This window comes from Rattus norvegicus, chromosome 3 (genome assembly GCF_036323735.1).
Source record: "Rattus norvegicus strain BN/NHsdMcwi chromosome 3, GRCr8, whole genome shotgun sequence".
NCBI classification, from domain to species: Eukaryota; Metazoa; Chordata; class Mammalia; order Rodentia; family Muridae; genus Rattus; species Rattus norvegicus.
Window position 1 is genome coordinate 97,214,429 of NC_086021.1, and position 22,883 is coordinate 97,237,311.

The window sequence follows — 22,883 nt, forward strand, 5'->3', positions numbered from 1 at the left end:
AGAATGTTTTTGTTTCAGAGTTCAGTTGATTCTACTGCCTCTAGTCCTCCATCCACGAAAGCAGTAAAGAGAAAGGCTCCAGAAATTAGTACTGCAGTAGTTCAGAGGTCAGCTACTATCGGTAGTTCTCCAGTTCTCTATAGTCAGTCAGCTATAGCTGCAGGTAAGCACCATGATCAAAGTGGGTTTTTCTCAATATATCACTTGTTTCCAGCATTAGATGCTCCAGGTTGGAAAGTTAGAAGGCTTTTGATTGGAAATGCTACGTATATTTATTTTTTCTAGTCACCAGAAATACCCTTAAACATTTGACATGCATCCTTCGTTTTTTTTGTTTGTTTGTTTGTTTTTTTTTCTTTTTTCTTTTTTCTTCTTTTTTTCGGAGCTGGGGACCAAACCCAGGGCCTTGCGCTTGCTAGACAAGCACTCTACCACTGAGCTAAATCCCCAACCCTCGTGCATCCTTATTTTTGCAAGATTTTTTTTTCTGTTTTAGGTTTTATCATTTTTTGTTTGTTTTGTTTTGTTTTTTAAAAATATGTATTTATTTATTTCATGTAGATGAATACACTCAGATCCCATTACAGATGGTTGTGAGCCACCATGTGGTTGCTGGGAATTGAACTCAGGACCTCTGGAAGAGCAGTCAGTGCTCTTAACCGCTGAGCCATCTCTCCAGCCCTTGTTTTGTTTTTTGAGACAGAGTTTTCTCTGTGTAACAGAGCCCTGGCTGTCCTGGACTGGCTTTGTAGACCAGGCTGGCCTCAAACTCACAGAGATCTATCTGCCTCTTCATTTCAAGTACTTGAATAAAAGAAAGGCATGCCCACCATACCTAGCTACAAACTTTAATATTTTGGTGCTAGCAAGTATGTCTTTTTTTTTTTTTTTTCCGGAGCTGGGGACCGAACCCAGGGCCTTGCGCTTCCTAGGCAAGCGCTCTACCACTGAGCTAAATCCTCCAACCCAAGTATGTCATTTTTAAGGGGAAAAGTATATTGAAATAATTTTGTGACTTAACTCCTAGTTTCTTTTTCCTTCTGTCTTGTTGTAGTGTATCCTTTTTATAGTTTCATTTTTTTTTGTTTCCTGCGTTAGGTCACCAAGCAGTGGGGATGGCACACCAAGCAGTATCAGTTAGCCATGCAGCAGCAGGGATGGGTCATCCGACCAGAGGGATGAGCCTGCAGTCAAATTACCTTGGACTAGCAGCAGCGCCTGCAATTCTGAGCTATGCCGAATGTTCTGTCCCAATCGGAGTGACCACTCCATCGCTGCAGCCAGCTCAGGCACGAGGAACTGTGGCAGCGCCTGCTGTTGTAGAGCCACCTCCTCCTCCACCTCCTCCACCCACATCCACTCCGCCTCCACCCCCACCAGCTCCCAAAGGGCCGCCGCCAGAGAAGACGAGAAAAGGGAAGAGAGAGAAGGTGAGCCTTCTCCATTAAAAACGAAGTTTAAGGTGATGATACTCAATAACAAAATAAGAAGTAAATTGCCAGGCAGTGGTAGCACACTCCTTTAATTCCAGCACTTGGAAGGCAGAGACGGGTGGATCTCTGGACTTGAGGCCAGCCCAGTCTACAGAGTGAGTTCCAGGCCAACCACAGCTGCATAGTGAGACCGTCTTTTAGAAAATAAAGACTTTTACATGTATGTTTTCATAGATCTATATCCATGTACCACTTGTGTGCCTGCTATCCCTGGAGCTCAGAAGAGAGGGTAGTAGCAGGCCCCAGAACTGAGGTTAGAGATTGCTGTGGGTCATTTGTGGATTCCAGTCAGGTCCAATCCAGAAGAGCAAGCAGTGGTAACTGCTGAGTTGTGTCTCCGTCCTCCCCCAATTACCATTTTTAAGCACTTCTTTAAAAATAACGTGACGGGGCTGGAGATGGCTCAGTAGTTAAGAGCACTGACTGCTCTTCCAGAGGTCCTGAGTTCAAATCCCACATGGTGGCTCACAACCATCTGTAATGGAATCCGCTACCTGGTGTGTCTGAAGACAGTGACAGTGGACTCATAAATTTTTTTTTTTAAATTAATGTAAAGAAAGTAATGGATAAAAGAACTAGTTTATTGATTTCCATCTGTTTATGTGTATGTATATGCCTGTGTATACACAGGTTCTTGCAGCTGCCAGAGAGAACATGGGAGTCCCTGGGATTTGAGTTGTGTACCTCCAATGTGGGTGCTTAGAACCAAACCTCGTTCCTCTGCCAAGAACAGCAAGTGCTCTTAACCACTGAGCCATCTCCTCAGCCTCTATATGAACTTTATACATGCATTAATACATGATGTGTTTCAAACATGTTCACACATACCCACTACTTTTTTTTTTCTTCTCCCACAGACCCCCTTTTTCCTCCAACTTGAATACATTCTTTTTGTTTAACAGTACCCCTGGGTTGGGGATTTAGCTCAGCGGTAGAGCGCTTGCCCAGCTCCAAAAAAAACAGTACCCCAACCCCACCATAAACACATGGCTTTCTACATTTATGTCTTGTTTTCAGGACAGGGTTTCTTTGAGTGGTGCTGGCTGTCCTGGACCTCACTCTAAACTGGGTTAGCCTGGAACTCAGACATCTGCCTCCTGTTTGTTGAGTAGTAGGATTAAAGGCATGCACTACCATGCCCAGCTTCTATATTATAACAGTGAGTTGGTTTTTTTGTTTTTTCCGGAGCTGAGGACCGAACCCAGGGCCTTGCGCTTGCTAAGCAAATGCTCTACCACTGAGCTAAGTCCCCAACACCAACAGTGAGTTTTATAGTTTATAAGGGCACGAGCACTCTACCACCAAAACTAATGTCTTTCCTTCTTCCATCAACTATTAACTGTGAAAATCCTCAGGGAAGAATGGGGCCCCCTGAACTCCTGCCCCCTTCAGAGCAGGCTCAGTCTTGTGTACACAACACAGCGACTGTGAGTTTAAGAGAGCACCAGCCATATCGTACCAGGAGTCGGCGTTCTACACCACCTGCATACAAACCACCTAACATTCCTGCTGCCACTTCCATGCTGCTTCTCAGTGGTTTCAGGATGCATCCAGTATCATCTTTATTCCTTGGATTCAGGGGGAGAACATAATCTCCAGTGTAAAGGGTCTATTTCCTTGTCCATGTATTACATTTCACTAATCTACCACTTTGTTGTAGGCAAAGAAAAGTAAAACCAAAATGCCATCTTTGGTAAAGAAATGGCAGAGTATCCAGCGGGAGTTAGATGAAGAAGATAATTCAAGTTCCAGCGAAGAGGACCGGGAATCGACTGCACAGAAGCGAATTGAGGAATGGAAACAGCAGCAGCTGGTGAGGTAAGGAGTGCTGTCACAGATGTGGGCAGAGGCGCATGGTGTTACAGTCCTAAAGTTACAGCCCTTCATGGAGAATACACACGCTGCTTGGCTGAGAAACTTGAAACGTTTTCCTGAATGGACGTGAGATCCAATTTTCAGTTTCAGATAGAGTTTTTATTTCTAAAAAAGTTTGGTTCTCTTTCTTTCCAATGAAGTAATAACATGCAAATTGTTTTCACAGTGGCCTGGCAGAAAGAAATGCTAATTTTGAAGCCCTTCCTGAGGATTGGCGAGCAAGGCTGAAGAGAAGGAAAATGGCTCCCAACACCTAGTTTTAATTTTGTTTTATGTTCAGTCTTAAACAGATTTAAACTGTTGTCCAATGAACTGTAAACGATATAAGGAAAAACATACACATTTCCTGGGCAAGGGCATGGGCATACAAAGTTGTCCATTTATGAAATGTAGTTTTTCTGATGCTGAAGATGAGGTGATTGGAATTGCTTTGACCTGGCTGTCTTTACTCTCACACTGGCAACTTAGCATGTTAGATATGAGTCAAACATGTGAGTCATGGGCATGAAACCTCTGTATAGGACTTGCTGGCAAAAGTGATGGGCTTTCCTGCCCAGTAGAGACTTGTTTAGTTCCTAGTGTGGCACTCTCCCTACCTTCTACTCCAGAACAAGTGCAATTAAGAAGGCAGCTCAGTATCCTACCTTGCTTGACCATCAGGATCTCTTTCTGACCTCCTCAAGTCTGCTGCCCTGAAGTGTTGAGATCTGTGCTGGTGGCCACATTGAGCAGTTCTCAGCAATCCTAGAACACTGCTTTGCAGCAGGTGGTGTATTTACGCACAGGCAGGAGCAGCAGCCATCAGGTGTTTATATCCTTGGTTTTGAGAACTCCCCCTAAGTGTGTGGCAATAAGTATAATAAGCCACGTCTGTACTGTCTTCACTGTCTTAGCCACTTCAGAAATACACCTTCCTTCTGTGTGTGGATGTATTCTCCATAAGATTCCAGTGTTTAAGGAGCAGTTCACTGTTGTGTGCTTTCTATTGTATCACAATCAGGAAAGATCACTTTAAACTGAAGAAAAAAAACAAATTGTGTCCTAAAGCTGTTTGTATTTCTCCAGTTTCTGACATTGTAAATTTGTATATATGCACCAATAAAGCTCTTTTTATACTTCTGATTGGTTATCCCTTTGCTCTTCTAAGCATGTTACACACAGTTGTATAACTAGGGCTTAGTGTATTCTTAGTTCTAATCAGACTTGGTACAGAGCATACACTGACATTTGAACATCAGGAAAGTATTGACTTGGGGATGTAAGAAGACACAAGCATTTCCAGATAAGATGGTGCCATTTTCTAGAGCTTGTATCCTGTTAATAATATAGCTGATATTTGGTCTCCTTAAGTCCTAGAAACAATGTAATATGGGGTGGGGGAAAGGTGCTTTACAGCTTTTTATTAAGTAATACAAGCTGATTATGGAAAGTAATGGGTACTTAAGATTATAATCACAATAGTTAACCAAAGATAACATTTGGGATTTTACTCTAGTATATTCCTATGCAGTTCCATTTTTTTTTTACTTGTATTACAGTGTGTTAGATTTTAATGTTGGGATGCCCATTTTGTACATAAAATTGTTTTGTAATTTGCATAGAGTAAATTTCTACAAATAAAGATTATCAACTAGCTATTAAAGCTCTTGTCTTAACTAATCAGCAGCTCTCTAGGCTGGTAGGAGTTGCTGGAGAGCACCAGCCTCCTTCGTGTCCTAGGCCGTGTCCTAGGCTGCCGTTTGGTCTGCATGTACATCTGCACACCAGAAGAGGGATCCCACAGGACTGTAGTTGTGAGCCACCATGTGGATGCTGGGATTTGAACTCAGAAGTACAGCCAGTGCTCTTTACCTCAGCCATCTCTTAAGCCCTAAGGAGATTTGCCCTTTAAATAGCACATCTTTACTTTTTAGACAGTGGGTCATTTTGTTGATGAAGACTAACACAAGTCCTTGAACAAGTCTCAAAAAGTAACAGTGGGGCTCAGCTTGTAAATCTCTTCCAGATGATCCAGTTTAGTTTCCTGCACCCACATCCGGGTTGCCTGTAACTCCATTCTAGGGAGACCTGACCTCAGTGGGCACCTGAACTCACAAGCACACATATTAAAATATTTTTACAAAAATAAAGGTTGGCTAGCTAGCCTAACAGGTTTGTGTTTGCCTAGCACTTGAGTTAGTTCCTGAAACTCTTGCAAAGGTGGAAGGAAAGAACAGACACCACAAAGTGTTTAATTTACACATGTTCACACGCTAATCCTGCACATTCGAACAGTAATATGAAGAATAAAGGTGAGCCGGCTCAGGAGCTAAAAGCACTTGCTGGTCTTTCAGGGGCCTGGCAGATCCGTTTCTAGCACCCACTTAGCAATTCAAAAAGCTCACACCTGCAGGTAAATAGCTCCCTGGGGATCTGAAGCCTGGTGCCTGCCTCTCTCTGTCTCTGTCTCTCTGTGTCTCTGTCTTCCCTCCCTCTTCCTCGCTACCCCTCCCTCTTTCACACTTTTTTTTAAAGGAATAACTTATTTTAAACCAAATCAAGAAGGGGGCAGGGCGGGGGAGGATATTAAGTTTGTCAGAGGAAGAAGAAATGAGGTAAATTAGAATGAGCCTGATTCCTTCTCTCTAGGGCTGCCCTCATGTTCTTTGAACGTATCTGCTATCTCTTTTTTTAATAACGCTTGCTTAGTTGCTTGCTACAGCTCTAACCTTCCCCAACCCCCAAAGGAATGGAAGCTTCAGCCCCTTGAACAAAGTAAATTACCTACAACAGAAACTAGAAAAATGAAGGCTCCCGGCACTGTCATCGTCTGTTCTCAGACTGAGTCTGTAAAGTTTGAGATGAAGTTTGAATGATTAAATCGTTGGTATGTGAAACAAAAGTTGCCTGACATCCCTGGGCTCGCAGCACACGGATGAGGGCGGGGTCCTGCCCTCCTTCCGCTTCTGGCTCCCGGTTGCTAGGCTCCCAAGGTCCGCGCAGAAAGCTCCAGCAGGTGAGCCGAGGGACTGGGCCTGCGAAGGAGCGCTCTAGCTGGCTGGGGACAAGCAGGGGATCCCAGGCCGGAAGGGAGTGAGGAGGGCAGTGGGGCGAGGAGCTTTGGGCAGACAGGACTCCCGGGCTGGCCTCTGCAGAAGGAGTGAGAATGAAGGTGTAGTGGGGGAGCTCCTGCCGCGTCCTCCCGACCTGCGGACCAGCTGGGGAGTAAAGAGAACCTAGGGAGCACGGTGTCACCCCGAGGGCTCCGGTGGAAACGTCTGCTCCGCCCTTGCTTGAGCTTTCTCCTCTTGGCGGTCCACACTCCGAGGCAGGGCACTCAGAACTGAACGTTTCCAGGGCTTTTGCTTCCGACCCCTGACCTTTCCTTTTCAACTGCTCTGAAGCGACTCTGCGCGTGCCCCCAACCCGGTTCCTTTCTCTTTTCTGTGGCGTCCTGGTGTTGGGCATCTGTTCTCAGCGTAAGCTAAGCATGGGGCCAGCGAGGCTCCTGGTGAGTCTAGTGGACCAGGCGTGGGCACACGCAGAGCGCCGCCGCTCCTCAGGTGCGTGCTGGGAACCAAGGCTGGCTTGGCAAGAGTTGGCCCCGAGTGGTTGTGGGTGCGAAGGGGCAGGACCTGCAGATTTGGTGTTCTTTGTTGGAGGTGGTGGTTGGTTAGGTTTCTTTTCACTTTTTCCTACGGTGATGTGTAGCTTCTGTGTAATCCGCTACCTGTTTGGAAATTAGGCAGATATTGCAGCTGGGTTCGGAGCTACTGACTTGCCTACATCACACTATGCGGCAGTAACATGTTCCCGGCGTTGGAAACAGAGCTAAAGCAGGAGGTTGGTACACTCCCTTTCCAATAACTTCACAGAAACCCAACCCAAGGTCAAAAGGTTCGCTTTGGTGGCATCCCGGCCCAGATGGGCTCTTTAGCCCAGGTTGGCCTGGAACTCACTCTGTTCCCCTGGAGCTCACTGTTGCCCAAACTATCCTTGAACTTGCTGTTCTCCTCCTACCTCTGCTTCCCTGATGCTGGGATTACTAGTGTTCGCCACCAGACCCGTTCGAGATTATGATTCCCCAAATAGGGTAATTCAATATTTGCTTGGATTTCGCTTGTTTTGTTACCGTAGCCTATGCAGCATGTTTGGCGCTTTTTGTTAAGAATTCAGTGTCGTCTGAATGAAATGTTCTGCTTGAGAATGGCTTTTCTTTCACAGACTCTTCCTGATCCCTATGAGGATTTTATGCACCATCACCTGCAGTATTATGGATATTTCAAAGGTAACACTTCCTTCTCTCCCGGCATCGGCATCAGTTGTATTTACTGAAAGAACTGTTTGAATAAGACTCGAATGACGTTTCTAGGTGATTAGTTAAAAAGTACTTCCTACCGGATTGGCCTGCATTACTTCTGTCAAGGGACAGACTAAATGCAAAAGTACAAATGTCTCTTCTAGGATCTTTAGTTTATTGGACTTGTTTTCTACTGATGCTCTGAATTGCTCTATGACATTGAAGTAGATTCTTTTCTTTTCTTTTTCTTTTTTTTACAAGAGTCTCACTATGTAGCCCAGGCTGGTTAAGGAACTCACTCTCCTGTCTTAGCCTCTTATGCCATTATGCACAGCTGTTATAGTCTTGATGTCTGAACAGTCATTTCCTGTCACCTTGTTCTTCAAAAGTGTCTCACCTTTTCTTGAGTCTTTGCTTCTCTCTCTTCTTTTTTTTCTTTTCTCTTTTTCTTATGGTTCTGGACATAGAACTTCTGTTCAATACAGTATGCTATGCAAGTACTCTGCTAAGCTGCACTCAAGTGCTTTATGTAGATTTTAAAATTAATTTGTGACGTTAAAATTTTTTAGGAACTGAGGTTGTAGCTCAGCGGTAGAACACTTGTCTAACATTACCCAAGAGCTACATTCAATCCCCAGAACTTTGAAACCTTTTGTTTTTATATATTTATTTATTTACTTACTTGCTTACTTGTTGATTTTTTTGGGTAGGGTCAGTCTTGAATCTTGAATGTACTGTGAACCACATACCACCTTTTCGTTTAAAGCAGAGTCGTAGTTTATTAGGAGAAATGTTTTGCTTTTTTTTTAAGATTCATTTTTTAACTTTGAATTGTGTGTGTGCATACAGGTGTGTGTGCACACGTGTGTAAGTGCCCACAGAGGCCAGAAGGGGGTGTGGGATCCCCTGGAGCTAGAGTTACAGTTGGCTGTGAACTATCCAATGTTGCTCTTAGAAACACAACTCTTCAAAAAGGCAAGTCCTTGTAACTGCTGAGCTATCCATTGCCCAACATTTTAATTTAAAACATATTGAGAGCTGGAGAGATGGCTCAGCGGTTAAAAGCACTGACTGCCCTTCCAGACGTCCTGAGTTCAATTTCCGGCAATCACATGGTGGCTCACAACCATCTGTAGTGGGATCTGATGCCCTCTTCTGGCCTTCAGGCATATATGCCAGCAGAATGCTATATAATAAATAAACAAATAAATAAATAAATCTTTAAAAAAAAAGATAAATGAAAAACATTGGGGGTCAAGGTGATGGTGGTGGTGGCCTTTAATCCCAGCACTCAGGAGGCAGAGGCTGGTGGATCTCTATGAATTTGAGGCCAGCCTGGTCTACAGATCAAGCTCCATGATGGCCAGGACTACACAGAGAGACCCTGACTCAGGAAAAATAAATAAAAACAGACCACACACACACACACACACACACACACACACACACACACACAGAGAGAGAGAGAGAGAGAGAGAGAGAGAGAGAGAGAGAGAGAGAGAGAGCGCATATACACACATATTGGAGCTCGGTTGGTAGATGTTTCCCTAGCATGGTTGAAATCCCTGTTTTGAGCACCAGCATCTTATAAGCAGAGGCACGATGGCACCAGCACTTGGGAAACAGTTTCAGGAGGACCAGGGTTATACTCAGTTACACAGTAAGTTTGAAACCAGCCTGGTCTCCATGAGATCCTCTTTCAAAAAGTAGGGATGGGGTAGTGGTGGTGGTGACAATATTGCTAAGGGATTAAAATGTTTGCTACTTAAATGTGAGGACTGGAGTTTGGATCCACGGAAACCTAAATGCAGTGTGGGCCAGTGACCTACATGTAATTGAAGCACTGGGAGACATAGACAGAGGATTCCCAGGGCCAGCCGGCCAGCAAGACTACACACATGGCATTCAGTTGTGAACTCCCACCTCAGTGCATAAGGTCAAACAATCGATGCTGAGTCCCAACACCAACCCCATGCTTCCACTTGCATGTGCACACATGTGCATGTGCAGCTACACACTTGCAATATGCATGCAAGCTGAAGCCCTCCTGGGCTACACAGCAAGTTCAAGTCAGCCAGACTTCTACAGTAGTTTAAAACCCCATCTCAGCAAACAAACAATAAAACTTACTGTACTTGGATTAAATCTATAGATTAAATCAAATTTTAGAAGATGGTAAATTTTTGCCAGGCGTGGTTGTACATGCCTTTAATCCCAGCATGGTCTACATCTGCCTTCTAAGCTCTTGGATGTGTTTCTTTTTTTTTTTTTTTTTTTTTTTTTTGGAGCTGGGGACCGAACCCAGGGCCTTGCGTTTGCTAGGCAAGCACTCTACCACTGAGCTAAATCCCCAACCCCTTGGATGTGTTTCTTTATTTACTTAAATACTTAATGTCCTTTAATAAAACTTTTTGTTTTTTTTTTTTTTTATTTTAAGGCTTTTTTTTTTGTGGGTGTGTTTTTTGTTGTTTTTGTTTTGTCTAGTTTTGCTTTGTTTTGCTTTGTTTTGTTTTTTGAGACAGTATTCCTCTGTGTAGCCCCGGCTGTCCTGGAACTCACTTTGTAGACAAGGCTGGCCTAGAACTCATAGAAATTCATCTACCTCTGCTCCCAAGTGCTGGGATTAAAGGCTTGGCTTCCGCCACCTGGTGGTATATGTCTTTTCTAACCAAACTCCTCCACATTGCTACACCTCTCCCAACAAGACCATACCTGCTAATCCCTCCCGAGCGGTTTCATAACACATTCTAACACATGTGTGATATGATGATATCATCACAGAAGCCTCTGGGAGCCTCTCAGTGCACTTAGTTAGGGTTTCTACTGCTGCAGGGGAACAGCATGGGCAAAGAGCAAGTTGCTTGGTCCTAGGTTTATAAGAAAGGAGGCTGAGCAAGCCACAGGGAACAAAGCAGTAAGCCGTTCTCCTCCACAGCCTCTGCATCAGCTCTGCCTCCAAGCTCCTGTCCTGCTTGAGCTCCTGTCCTGCTTTTCTTTGATGATGAACCATGATAGGAAAGTGTAAGCCAAATAAACCTCCATCCATCATTAATTTAAAAAATGCCCTACAGGCTTACTTAGAGCCTGATCCTACAGCGGCGTCTTCTTAGTTGAGGTTCCCTCCTCTCTTCAGCTTGTGTCAAGTTGACATAAAATGAGCCAGCGTGGTGCGTCCCCCTGTGTAGTGTTTAATAAAAAGAAGGCCAGGATATGTTTTATAGAGCCAGGTATGGTGAGGTGGGAGGGGTGCCTCGGCGGGGTCATGCTGAGGCATTCTCTCCCCCTGAGGTACCAGCCATAGAACCAGTATAGTACAGTTTATTTGAGACATGGAAAGGGGAGTTGAGAAGGGAGTAAAGACAGAGAAAGACTGAGGGAAGGGGGACAGGCTGGCCAGGAACACATGGAGAGAGGTGGGGAGGGAGGAGAGGGAGAAAGGGGTCAGGGAGAGAAGATAGTGAGGGAGAAAGAAGGGACAGAGAGAGCAAGAGAGAGAGAAGGGGCCAAACAGCCTCTTTTATAGTAAGCCAGCCAAATCTACTTGGCTGTTGCCAGGTAACTGTTGGACGGAGCTTAGAAGGAACGCCAACACCCTGCATGTTTTTATATGTGTGCTGTATACACATCTGGCACCTTTAGAGGCCAGAGAAGTGTGTCATGTGTCCCTGGAATTTGAGTAAAAACCACCATGTGGGTGCTGGGAACTGAATGTGGGGTCCTCAGAAAAAGCAAAGTGTTCATAACTGCTCATCCGTCTCTCTAGTCTTACAGGTTGTCCTTTTAAACTTTAATTCTTTTGAAGCTAGGGGTGGAAGTAAGTGCTTGTAAGTACTGGAGGCTGAACCAGGAGGATCAAAAGTTCACAGTCACCCTCAGCTACAAATAGACAAGAAGGAAATTCACTTTTATTACATTACTTCTGTGTGTGCACACATACCATTATTTATATGTGGTGGTCAGAGAACAATTTCTAGGAGTTGGTTCTCTCCTTCCACTGTGTCAGCCCCAAGAATCCAGCTGAGGGGCTTGATTGTTTGTTTGTTGTGTTTGGTTTGGGTTGGTTTAGTCCTGGGTTATTTCATTTATTTATTTATTTATTTATTTATTTATTTATTTATTTATTTTTATTTATTTATTTTGAGACAGGGTTTCTCTGTGTAGCCTTGGCTGTCCTGGAACTTGCTTTATAGACCAGGTTGGCCTCAAATTCAGAGATCTGCCTGTCTCTGACTCCCTAGTGCTGGGATTAAAGGTGTGAGCTACAACACTCACCAATTTTATTCTGTTTTTTGTTTTGTTTTGTTTTGTTCTTTAATCTTTCGAGACAGATTCATTGGTAATTCAGGTTAATCTTCACCACAATATATAGCTTTATTTTGCTTGTTTACTTTTGTAGTTCTAGGGTACTTAGCCTAGGGCTTTGCTCATATTACCTGGGTGTTCTACCACTGAACTAGATCTACAAATCTTGGTGTTTTGAGGCAAAGCTTTGCCGTGTAGTCTAACTGGCTTCAGCCTCACAATCCTGCTACCTTCGTCAAGCCACAATGGCCAACTGAATATTAATTGTAATTCTAGCAACTTTGTTGCATATTATTATTAACTATTTCTACTTTACTACTAATTTGTTGAAGAAAGAACTTGAGTTTGTCAGATCCAATAAGTATCCTTAGGGCAAAAAGGCTTTTGAAGCAGGGTGTGGTGCATACCTTTAATCCCAGCATTTGGATCTCTTTGAGTTTGAGAGCCTGGTCTACATAGTGAGTTCCAGGAGAGTTGAAGTTGCATAGTGAGACCCGTACTCTAAATTCAAAAAGACTTTTGCCACAGTACTTTGCTCCCACTCTGGTACCTGCCCAGGTTTGGCTCTCCTACCTCTTAGAGACACTGATTTTCTGTCTTCCAAGTCCTTTATTCCATTATACAATGGTCTTAACCTTTTACTCTCTTTCTTCTCTGGTCCAATAGGAATAATTATTCTCCCTCCACATATGTTGGAATGTTGAGAGATTGGATGTGTTATTATAAAAAGCCTGTGATGGGGGTTGGGGATTTAGCTCAGTGGTAGAGCGCTTGCCTAGGAAGCGCAAGGCCCTGGGTTTGGTCCCCAGCTCCGAAAAAAAGAACCAAAAAAAAAAAGCCTGTGATGGGCACTGGTAATAAAAGTAATGGTCTGAGTGGTCAGGATTTTAATACTGACCTCAGCACCATAGGTACTGAACCAACCAACAAGCAACTTGAACTAAACCACTTATTCTTAGCTCAGAAAAGCAGCTTACCAAGTTCAGCCACCCATCAGCGTGTTTGGAGGAGCAGCCCTCGGTATATGTTAAATGGCTCTTTTGGAGAAAGAGATGATTTCATCTCGGACAGCTTGGAAAAAGAGATGTTTCTATGTGAGTAATAGCCAGTGGCCTCCTCTCCAACCTCCTACCCCCACCTAGAACCTCCCTTGAAAACTCCAGGAACCTCAGAGAACATGATGTAATGTCAGAGATGCTAAGCCACCAACTTGGGCTCCTGCTCTCTGTTTGTTTGTTTGTTTGTTTGTGTGGTGGCGTTTGTGTGGTGGTGTTTGTTTGGTATTTTTTGTGTTTTATATTTGTGTGTGTGTGTGTATGTGTGTGTGTCCAGACATACCACAAACACAGCATGCATGTAGAGGTTAAATCTGTGGGACTGGTTCTCTCCTTCTACCATATATGTACTGGGGAACCAAACAAATACTTTTACCTTCTCAGTCATCTCACCAGCTCCAAAAGTGTGCTATAAATTCACTTGGACTATAGGTTGAAATTAAGATTCTGTCATTCTGGACTTTCTCCCTCACAGTTTTTGAAAAATCTGTCAAGACCCTCACAAGAGAACACATTGTTTTTCATGTTAAATTGTCGTTGAGTGTATGTGGTGTATGTGGTCAAGATGCTTTGCTTAAGAGCAGAGGGAGTCAAAAAGCTAAGCTAACTTAAACAAAAAAAGTTATACATTTATAATTAAAATATAACTATATCACTTTAGCCCTTCCTTTTCCTCCCTCCAGCCCCTCCCACATCTCCTCCCCCATCTTCTCCGTGTTCCCCTCACTGTCAATTAATAGCCTTGTTTTCTTTGATTACTGTGGTATGCGTCAGTATAAAGACAACCTGAGTTCTTTTGTCTGTCTGTTTTTGGGTATACAGTTCCAGAGATAGCCCCTTTGCATTAGACAACCAATTAGGGGGCTCTTTCCTAGAAGGGGCTAATTTCCTCTCTGCCTCAGATGCCTGTAGTTCTTTGTCTAGGGGTAGCACCCCATGACGTTTCCCCCTTCCAAGTTTGTTGCAGGATATTTGATCACACCACGATATTGTGTTATTTACTAAAAACAAAAAACCAAACAAAAAAAAACAAAACAACAACAAAAAAAGCCTGTTTCTAGTTGTTCTGTGGCCCAGCCTTGGCACACACCTTCTGTCTGGAATATAGGCACGCCTTTAATATACACCTTTAATCCCAAACAACGAAGGTAAAGTTTGTATAAAGAAGCAACCATGTTTGAAAGTGTCTGTCTAATTGAGGGAAAGACAAAGGGACGAATCAGAGAAAGATTTGACAGAATAGTGAAAGACCCAGAGTTGGGTCAGTCTGAGGCCAGTGGGAAAATTCCAACACAAACTTCCGAGCACAGAAAGACCCCTCCCTTCCAGTAGGAGTAGAGTTAGTTTAGTTCCTGGAACAACTATTAGCCAAACTGTCAAACAAAACTACCTATGATTCCCAATGGACCCCCCTGGAAAGTCCAGAACTGACCATGAGTCAGCTTAAAGGTCACTTTGCCCCACCAGTAGCACCCTGCCTAGCTACCATTGTTTGAATTCTGCCCCAATTAGTACATAACTCCCTGTTAGAGTCTGCTCAGGGTCGTCCCCACCTTGAAGTGGGATGACCCCGACATATCGGAATGATTAAACTCTTGCTTTTGCATCGATCACCGCCTTCATGAGTCCCATTCAAAAGGTCCTAGAAAAGGTTCAATTCAAACCTTACAATAGGAAATGCCCAACTTTCACAACAGAAAAGTATGGGGAGCTATTAAAGGTATAGTGGGGAAGAGAGAGGCAGTTTTACCAGGAGAGGTTTACCGAGACAGGTTGAAGAGAGAACAAGCTAGACACAGCTGAAAACAGAGAATGAGTAGGAGCCAGAGATTAGAACATATTGTGGGAGTCTTGGCTTCAATATGACCGAAAAAGGAGAAAAACGGTCGTGCCAGAAAGGGCCAAGACCATGTGCAGCCAATTCACTGCACCAACTGCGCCTGATGCGTGCCCAAGGATAAGGCCATTAAGAAGTTTGTCATTCGGAACATTGTAGAAGCCACTGCAGTCAGGGACACATCTGAAGCAAGGGTCTTCAACGCATATGTGCTTCCCAAGCTCTATGTCAAGCTGCACTACTGCGTGAGCTGTGCCATTCATAGCACGGTCACCAGGAATCGATCTCGTGAGGCCCAGAAGGACCGAACACCCCCACCACGATTCAGACCTGCTGGCGATGCACCATGACCTCCACCAAAGCCCTTGTAAAGAGGTGATTTCATGAAGGCAGAAAGAAAAATAACCTTGGAAAAGTAAAACAAGTTATACTGAAAGAAAGAAAGAAAGAAAGAAAGAAAGAAAGAAAGAAAGAAAGAAAGAAAGAAAGAAAGAAAGAAAGGACATATTGCCATGAGGATGGAGAGATGGCTCAGTGGTTAAGAGCACTGACTGCTCTTCCAGAGGTCCTGAGTTCAATTCCCAGCAACCACATGGTGGCTCACAGCCACCTGTAATGAGATCTGATGCCCTCTTCTGGTGTGTCTGAAGAAAAGTGACAGTGTATTCATATAAATAAATAAATCTTAGGAAAGAAAAGAAAAGCTTCTTTGATGAGGGTCAAAAGTTACTTTTTATAAGAATGCAGGTAACAAATTCACAGGCTGTATATGTGCATATGCATTTTTTTAAGATAGCCTCTCACTAGCTCTGGCTGGCCTGAAACTCACTGTGTAGACCAGGCTGGTCTCATATTCATAGAGATCAGCCCGCCTCTGCCTCCCAAACCTTCCCCCACTATGCCCAACAACATCTTATTTTTATTATTTTTAATTTGTGTGTGTGTCTGTGTGTGTGTGTGTCTGTCTGTGTGTGTGTGTTTCTGTGTGTGTGTCTGTGTGTGTGTGTCTGTCTGTCTATCTGTGTCTGTATGTGTGTTGTGAGTGCCCTGGAGACCAGGCTTGGGGATCCCCTAGAGCTGGAGTTACAGGAGGCTGTGAGCTACCCCCTTCTGATTGGTGCTTGAAACTGAATCCCAGTCCACTATAAGAGCAGCAAGCACTCTTAACTCCCGAGCCATCCCTCCAGCCTCTGGCTTTCTTTTAAAGTAACTTTGCCATCTTTTCAAATGTTTATTGTCTCAGCCATTAATTACTGGGTAAAAACTTATAAAGAAAATTAGGGGCCTGGTGTGGGGGTGAAAAGGACAAAGAGATGGGAGACAGTGGACAAAAATAAATAAATAAATAAATAAATAAATAAATAAATAAAATAAGCAAATGGTTCTCCCTTCTTTCTTCCTAGGGCCTAACTGTTTAACTTCAACTGGGCATGCTCAGATAGATGCTGTAAACAAAGGTATCAAGCTTCAGATAAGTATAACTCGGAAATTCAATCTGTCAATCGCTGCACCATAAGTTTTGTTGTTAATGCGTGTGTTTGCATGGTTGTGTTCGTGTATGTGTTTTGGGATGTGTACATACACATTCAAAGGCCTGATGTCAATACTGTATGTCTTTGGTTATTGTGTGAAATGCCTCTCAACCTTGTTTTTTCAGACAAGATCTCTCTTCCTGAACCTAGAATTCACTGATTTGGCCACAGAGCCTGGCCAGTGAGCTTCAGGGGTCCCTTCTTTCTGACCCACCCTGGGGTTACAGATGGGCACCCTTGTGCGTTTTTATGTGGGTTCTGGCCTCGGAACTCCTCCCCTTGTCCTTGCCTGACAAACAGTTTACCAGCTGAGCCGTCTCCTCAGCACTTGAGGATTTTATTGTCATCTTATTTTTCCCTTTCTTCCCCTCTTTCTGTTTTTTTCTGTCTATCTGCCATGTGTGTGTGTGTGTGTGTGCGCGCGCGCTACAGGACAACACTGGGTGCCATTCTCAAAAATGATGTCCACGAGCGTGTGTCACCGAGCCAGCATTTTTGCCTGAGTTCTGGAGATTGAATTTAGGTCTGTGTGCTTCTTCTACCACAGCTACTAAAATGGTTTTTTGGTTGTTGTTTGTTTGTTTGTTTGTTTCTTTGTTGTGCTTTCCCCCATAATATTGACAGGAGAATTGAAAGTCCTTACTGTTGCAAGATCTTGGACCTATTAACTTGAATTTTAAAAATTTATGTGAAGGTAGATGGTGGTGCCTCATGCCTTTAATTCCATCACTCAGGAGGTAAAGGCGGGCAGATCTATGTGAGTTCAAGGCCAGCCTGGTCTACAAAGTGAGTTCTATGACAGCCAAAGCTATACTGAGAAACCCTGTTTTGAAAACTCCAAACAAAACAAAAACAAAATCTAGACTATGTAGAATTTTGACTTAATAGTTTATAATTTTTATTTGTTATCTTAAACAGTCTATTTTTTATTGGTGTTCTGACCTAGCCTGGAAACCTCTGTATAGACCATGCTGGCCTTGAACTCACAGAAATCTGCCTGCCTCTGGCTTCTAGGAGCAGGTAATAAACCTACACCAGACTGCCGATGTCTTAGCAGTGTCTAAGATGATCATAAGAGAACAGCCAGAAAGAGAAGGCTGCTCATGTACTTCCTCTTCCTCCCTGCAGACTCACTTATGCTGAGCTCACCACTCCTTAGGAGCAGGCAGCTTCTTTACGATGAGCTGGATACGGTAAACCCACGCCTTCGAGAACCCCGAGAGCTCTTCTCATGCTTCTCTAACAAAGGGCCGCTGCAGGCTCCAAGATGGCCGATAGAATGTGAGGTCATCAAGGAAAACATTCATCACATTGGTAATAGGACGTGTGTGTGTGTGTGTGTGTGTGTGTGTGTGTGTGTGTGTGTGCCTGTTCCTGCTGTTTTATCTTACTTTATTACAAGGCTGTCTCTCACTGGGGCCTACAGGCCCCAAATTTGGCAAGTTTGGCTGGCCAGATGGCCATAGAGATACTTTTCTGTTCACCTCCCAGTACTGTTTTTTACAGGTTCACTCCCAGCCTTTAGACACATACACATAAATTAAATTAAGTAGATTAAATAGCCTGTATCTGAACACAGGGACTCTGACTCAAATCCTCACGTTTGCACAGTGAACATTTAACCAATGGAGCCAACTCTCTAGTCTGAAGAATTTAGTTTTTCATGCTGACATAAAAGAAAAGACAGGGTCTACATCTGTTAACTCACAAAGCATAAACTAGAATGCTTCTGTATTTAGGAATCTGAAGATAGCTTACCAGAGGCCAAAACTTACAAATACTTATGTCTGTTTTCCAGGCTTTTGTTCACTAGGGCTCTGTCACCAAGCTCCAGTTTCAGCCTTCGGAGTCTCTTTTGTGATATAATCAGTCCTATCCGTGAGCTCTTGGTATACAGTCTTTTGTTTGCTTTTGTTTATCAAGACAGAGTTTCTCTGAACTCAGGCCTTTGTTCACTAGCCAGAGCTTCAGAGTGAGACCCGTCTCAAAACAATAACAACAACAACAGCAGCAACAACAACAGCAACAAAAACATGAAGCAGAAGATTGTATACCAGTCAGGCCTTTAATACCAGCACTCAAGAGTCAGAGACAGGGGGTTGGGGATTTAGCTCAGTGGTAGACCGTTTGCCTAGCAAGCGCAAGGCCCTGGGTTCGGTCCCCAGCTCCGAAAAAAAGAAAAAAGAAAGAGTCAGAGACAGGCAGGTCCTTATGAGTTCAAGGCCAACCTGGTCTACATAGTGAGTTCCAGAACATCCAGATCTATGTAGAGAGTCATTGCCTAAAAAAAAACAAAATGAGCTACAAAGACAAATTTCCTGACTCTTAACTTTATTGCTGATAAAAAGGCTTTATTTTCTCTGAAAGGAAGGATGTCCTTTCCTGTAGTGATAGGATCTGTTTCTGGGGCTGGCAAGATGTTGTTAGGACCTTGTCTTAGTTAGGGTTACTATTGGTATGATGAAACACCATGACCAAGAGCAACTTGGGGAGGAAAGGGTTTATTCAGCTTACACTTTACTGTTCATCATCAAAGGAAGTCAGGACAGGAACTTAAACACAACAGGAAACTGGAGGCAGGGGCTGACGCAGAGACCACGAAGGGGTGTTACTTATGGCTTGCTTCCCCTGGCTTTCTCAGCCTGCTTTCTTATAGAATCCAAGACAACCAGCCCACAATGGGCTGTGCCTTTCCCTTTCAATCACCAATTAAGAAAATGCCCTAAGGCTTCCCCATGACCCACTCTTTTAGAGGCATCTTCTCAATCAAGGTTCCTTCTTAAGTGATTTTAATTTGTGTCAAGTTGACATAAAACAATCCAACAGAAAGCTGTTGCTTCTCTTCCCGAGGGTCATAGTTCAGGTCCAAGCACCAACATTAGATGGCTCACTGCTACCTATAACCCTAGCTCCTGGGGGAGCTTCTGCCTTCCACAGACATCTGCTCTTGCACACACACACACACACACACACACACACACACATTTTAAAAACAAATTTATGATTTTACTATAGATGTATCAAGTGCTGGGTCCAACTCAGGACCCTGTCCATGACAGACACATGCTACCGTTTGACATGCTGTCTGCTCAGTGTCTGCCTCTAGTCGTCATGGATGACACTGAATTCATAAGCAGGCTGGAAACTGGGAATGAGAAGTAGGTTGGATTGAGCAACATTAATCATTTGAGTAATTATAATTTTATGTTAATTTTTATTGTGCCCTGTATCCTTATTTTGTACTTCTGAAAATATCTTCTTTCAGAGTGGGTTCCACTTCAACCAGAGTATTTCTACCAACCTACAGGAAACGAAAGGGTACCAGAGATTGTGGGAGAAGAGCAAGGTACAGTTGTGTACCAGCTGGATTCAGGTACCGTCATTGCGTTGAGCAGTGAGTGATTAACTGTGATAAAGTTACAGTAAACTTAGTGTGCACAATAAATGTGGTTTTAATTTTTTTAAAAACGGACTCCCAGTGCTGATGGGCAAACCTGCCACAGTGCAAGCTGGGAGGTCAGAGGACAGCTCACGTCCGTTCTCTCTCACCTTTCTGTGGGCTTCAAGGGAACAAGCTAAAGTCTTTAGGATTATGCAAGCCCCTTTACCCACTGAACCATCTTGCCGGCCCTACATGATTTTGTATCTTTTCGTTTTTATTACAATGATTTGTGTGTGGATGAGGAGGGCATATTGTACAGGAAAAGGTTCACCACCTCATACGCAGGCAGAGGTCAGAGGACAAGTTCCGAGCTCACATCTGTCTATCTACGATGCGGGACTCAGAGCTGTGCTCAGGTTGTCTGACTTTGATGGCAAGTTCCTTTATTTGTCAAATCCCACTGGGCCCGGTAGTGATTTTTAAAACTGACTGATAACTGTCTGTCTGTCTTCTCCCTGCGTGGAGGCCTTGACAGTCCTCACTTATCGGCTGTAGGTTTTCAGTACTTTACTTGTTAATGTCATTCTGTGTGTATGGATGTTTTCCTGCATGGATGGCTGTGTACACGTGCATGCAGTGACCATACAGGCCACAAGAGGGCACACCAGATCGGCCGAAACCCGAGTTACAGGCAGTTGTAAGGTACCATGCGGACGCTGAGGATTGAATCCTGGTCCTCTGGAAGAGCGCTAGCACTCTTAACTGCCGAGCTACCTTTCTAGTTCCTCAATAGTTCTTTTTTATTTATATTTTTCTTTTTGTTTTTCTCTCTCTCTCTCTCTGTTTTTTGTTCTTATTTTTGTTTTTCGAGACAGAGTTTCACCGTGTAATAAACACCCCCTGGCTGTTCTGGAACTCTGTAGACCAGGCTGGCCTCAAATTCACAGCTTGTCTCTGCCTGTCTCTGCCTCCTGAGTGCTGGAACTAAAGGCGTGTGCCACCACACCCAGTCGTAGATGTATATTTTTGAGACAAGGATTCTGTGTGTAGCCCTGGCTATTCTGGAACTCACTCTGTAGATAATGCTGGCCTCGAACTCAAGGAGATCCTTCTGCCTCTACCACCCAAACGCTGGGACTATAGGTGCATGCCCCCATGGCCAGCACAGTTTTCTTCTCTGACAAATGTTACTATGTTACAGAAGTTAGGCCACCTTAAATGTTAACGAAAACAATGAAGTGTCTGTTTAAAGGCATCTGTTTGCTGAACAATCCTTTGCAGTTCCATGAAAATCTGAACTCTGTGGGGTCCCTGCTTGTGGTTTCTGTGGCCTCGGTTTACCTCTGCTCCTGCCCCCTCTGTGCTTCATTTCTTCTCCTGGTCCCTTCGCTTTTTATGAACCTTACGGTTTATTCTCCAGCTGTGTGTTATCTAAACTCTACAGTCACAAGATTGCATATGAAAGCAAAAGTCATAACAGGGACCAGTTATGAAAATCAGTGCCCTGAGGCTGGGAGTGATATGCATCCTTTTAATCCCAGCACTCACGAGGCAGAGGCAGGCAGATGTCTGAGTTCAAGCCCAGCCTGGTCTACAAAGTGAGTTCTAGGCCAGCCAAGGCTACATACATGCATACATACATACATGCATGCATTCATAATGCACTCATACATATATGCATACATACATGCATACATACATACATGCATACATACACACATGCACACATGCATTCATGCATATATACATTTATATATACATGCACATATACATACATACACACATACATACATACATACATACATACATATGATGATTATATGATTAAATAAGCACATATCCTTGAGGCTAAAGAGATAGCTCAGAAGTTAAGAGCACTTGCTGCTTTTCCAGAGGATTTGGTTTGCCTCCACTGACACTGGGTGGCTCACAACCCCCTGTAACTAACTCTAGCTCAGGATTCCAGGACCTTCTCTGGTCTCCATGGGTAGACCACTTGCACATACATGGCCTGCACATACAAATAAATAAAAATACATTAAAAAATCAGATTCCTTACAAACACTGCTATTTTTTAATGCTCCATGGTCAACACACTTGGTAGTAGTAGCTTGGCAATTGGTGAGTGTTAACATCTGAAATACATAATGCATATAATAATATTATATCTAATATTATCTATGACTATAATAAATATAATACAAATATAGTAAAATTGATTACCACTGTGATCTTCATAAGAAATTCACGATCTTATAAAGTATCTGATGAATATTAAAATTGCTTAAATCACAAAATCATTGATAAATAAGTAAGAAAATAAATTTTCCTCAAATTAACAAAAGTATCAGAGAAAGACAATAAAGTAGGTCTTTAGAACACAATGTTAACAATACTGCGGGACAAAAAGAAATTTCTGAAGCTATGATGTGTGTAAAGTATCTTTTCAACAGTAACTGCAAGACCTGAGGCTGCTGGGTTGGGAATACAGCTAAGATGGTGAATTACTTGCTTAGCAGTCCCAGAACTCTGCAACCAGAGAGTAGATAGCACTGAGGAGACAGAAGCAGGAAGATCAGAGGCTCAGGCATATACCGGGCTATCCTGGGCTACATAGGGTGGTCCAAGCCAGCTTATATACATGAGACCATGGCTCAAAAAAGAAAAAGAACAGGATTGCGGATGCTTTTGAAAGCTTCTTTAGGAAGCAGCCAAATCACCACTGTTTGTGATCTCACCTGGGGTCAGACATTTGGGACGTCAGGGTTAGTTTGGCTTTGGTGTTTTGATATAGTTTTGCTGTGTGGCATCCTCCAATTTCAGCCTCCTCCAGAGCCTTCCTTCCAGTTCCAGGAAGCTGGGCCAGGGCATCAATTTCCATCAATGTCCTTTAAAATCAGGATTTAGATGGAAATGAAAAGTCTTTGCTATGACAAGAGTCTGGCGCTAAAGGAAGTCACTCAAAGACTGCAGAGTGGCGCACCATTGAACGTCAAGGGTCTCTGCTTGGAGAGATGTTGGTAGAGCACTGGCCTGGGAGGGTGAGGCCTGGACTCGTTACTACGTGCAAAAACATGTAGCATCTATAAGGTCAAGGGTCCCGGTAAGGACAGTAGAGTCTGTTGAGT

General features: G+C 43.6%; 2 protein-coding genes and 1 pseudogene across 13 annotated transcripts in view; all 3 read left to right on the forward strand.

Moving 5' to 3' along the window:
• Fnbp4 (formin binding protein 4) overlaps positions 1–4,488 on the forward strand; it is a 30,065-nt gene extending 25,577 nt beyond the window's left edge. The window contains exons 14-17 of the mRNA NM_001013159.3: positions 19–163; positions 1,099–1,430; positions 3,154–3,311; positions 3,535–4,488. Of these exons, the coding sequence (NP_001013177.3) occupies positions 19–163; positions 1,099–1,430; positions 3,154–3,311; positions 3,535–3,625 (726 nt within the window). The 3' untranslated portion in view covers positions 3,626–4,488. The remainder of the gene's footprint in view (positions 1–18; positions 164–1,098; positions 1,431–3,153; positions 3,312–3,534) is intronic.
• A 1,737-nt stretch (positions 4,489–6,225) lies between these two features.
• The window catches only part of Agbl2 (AGBL carboxypeptidase 2), a 35,252-nt gene continuing 18,594 nt past the window's right edge, over positions 6,226–22,883 (forward strand). For 3 of the 12 annotated variants that reach the window (XM_039106794.2, XM_063284885.1, XM_063284890.1), the window contains exons 1-7: positions 6,226–6,363; positions 7,093–7,190; positions 7,572–7,635; positions 12,909–13,043; positions 16,245–16,298; positions 17,502–17,687; positions 19,639–19,746. In XM_039106794.2, coding sequence (XP_038962722.1) covers positions 7,155–7,190; positions 7,572–7,635; positions 12,909–13,043; positions 16,245–16,298; positions 17,502–17,687; positions 19,639–19,746 — 583 coding nt within the window. In that variant the 5' untranslated portion in view covers positions 6,226–6,363; positions 7,093–7,154. Of the gene's footprint in view, positions 6,364–6,771; positions 6,911–7,092; positions 7,191–7,571; positions 7,636–12,908; positions 13,044–16,244; positions 16,299–17,501; positions 17,688–19,638; positions 19,747–22,883 lie in introns of those variants that run through there. The other 9 variants (XM_039106793.2, XM_063284884.1, XM_039106799.2 and 6 more) reach the window with 4 other exon arrangements.
• Positions 14,626–15,342, forward strand: Rps26-ps9 (ribosomal protein S26, pseudogene 9; annotated as a pseudogene).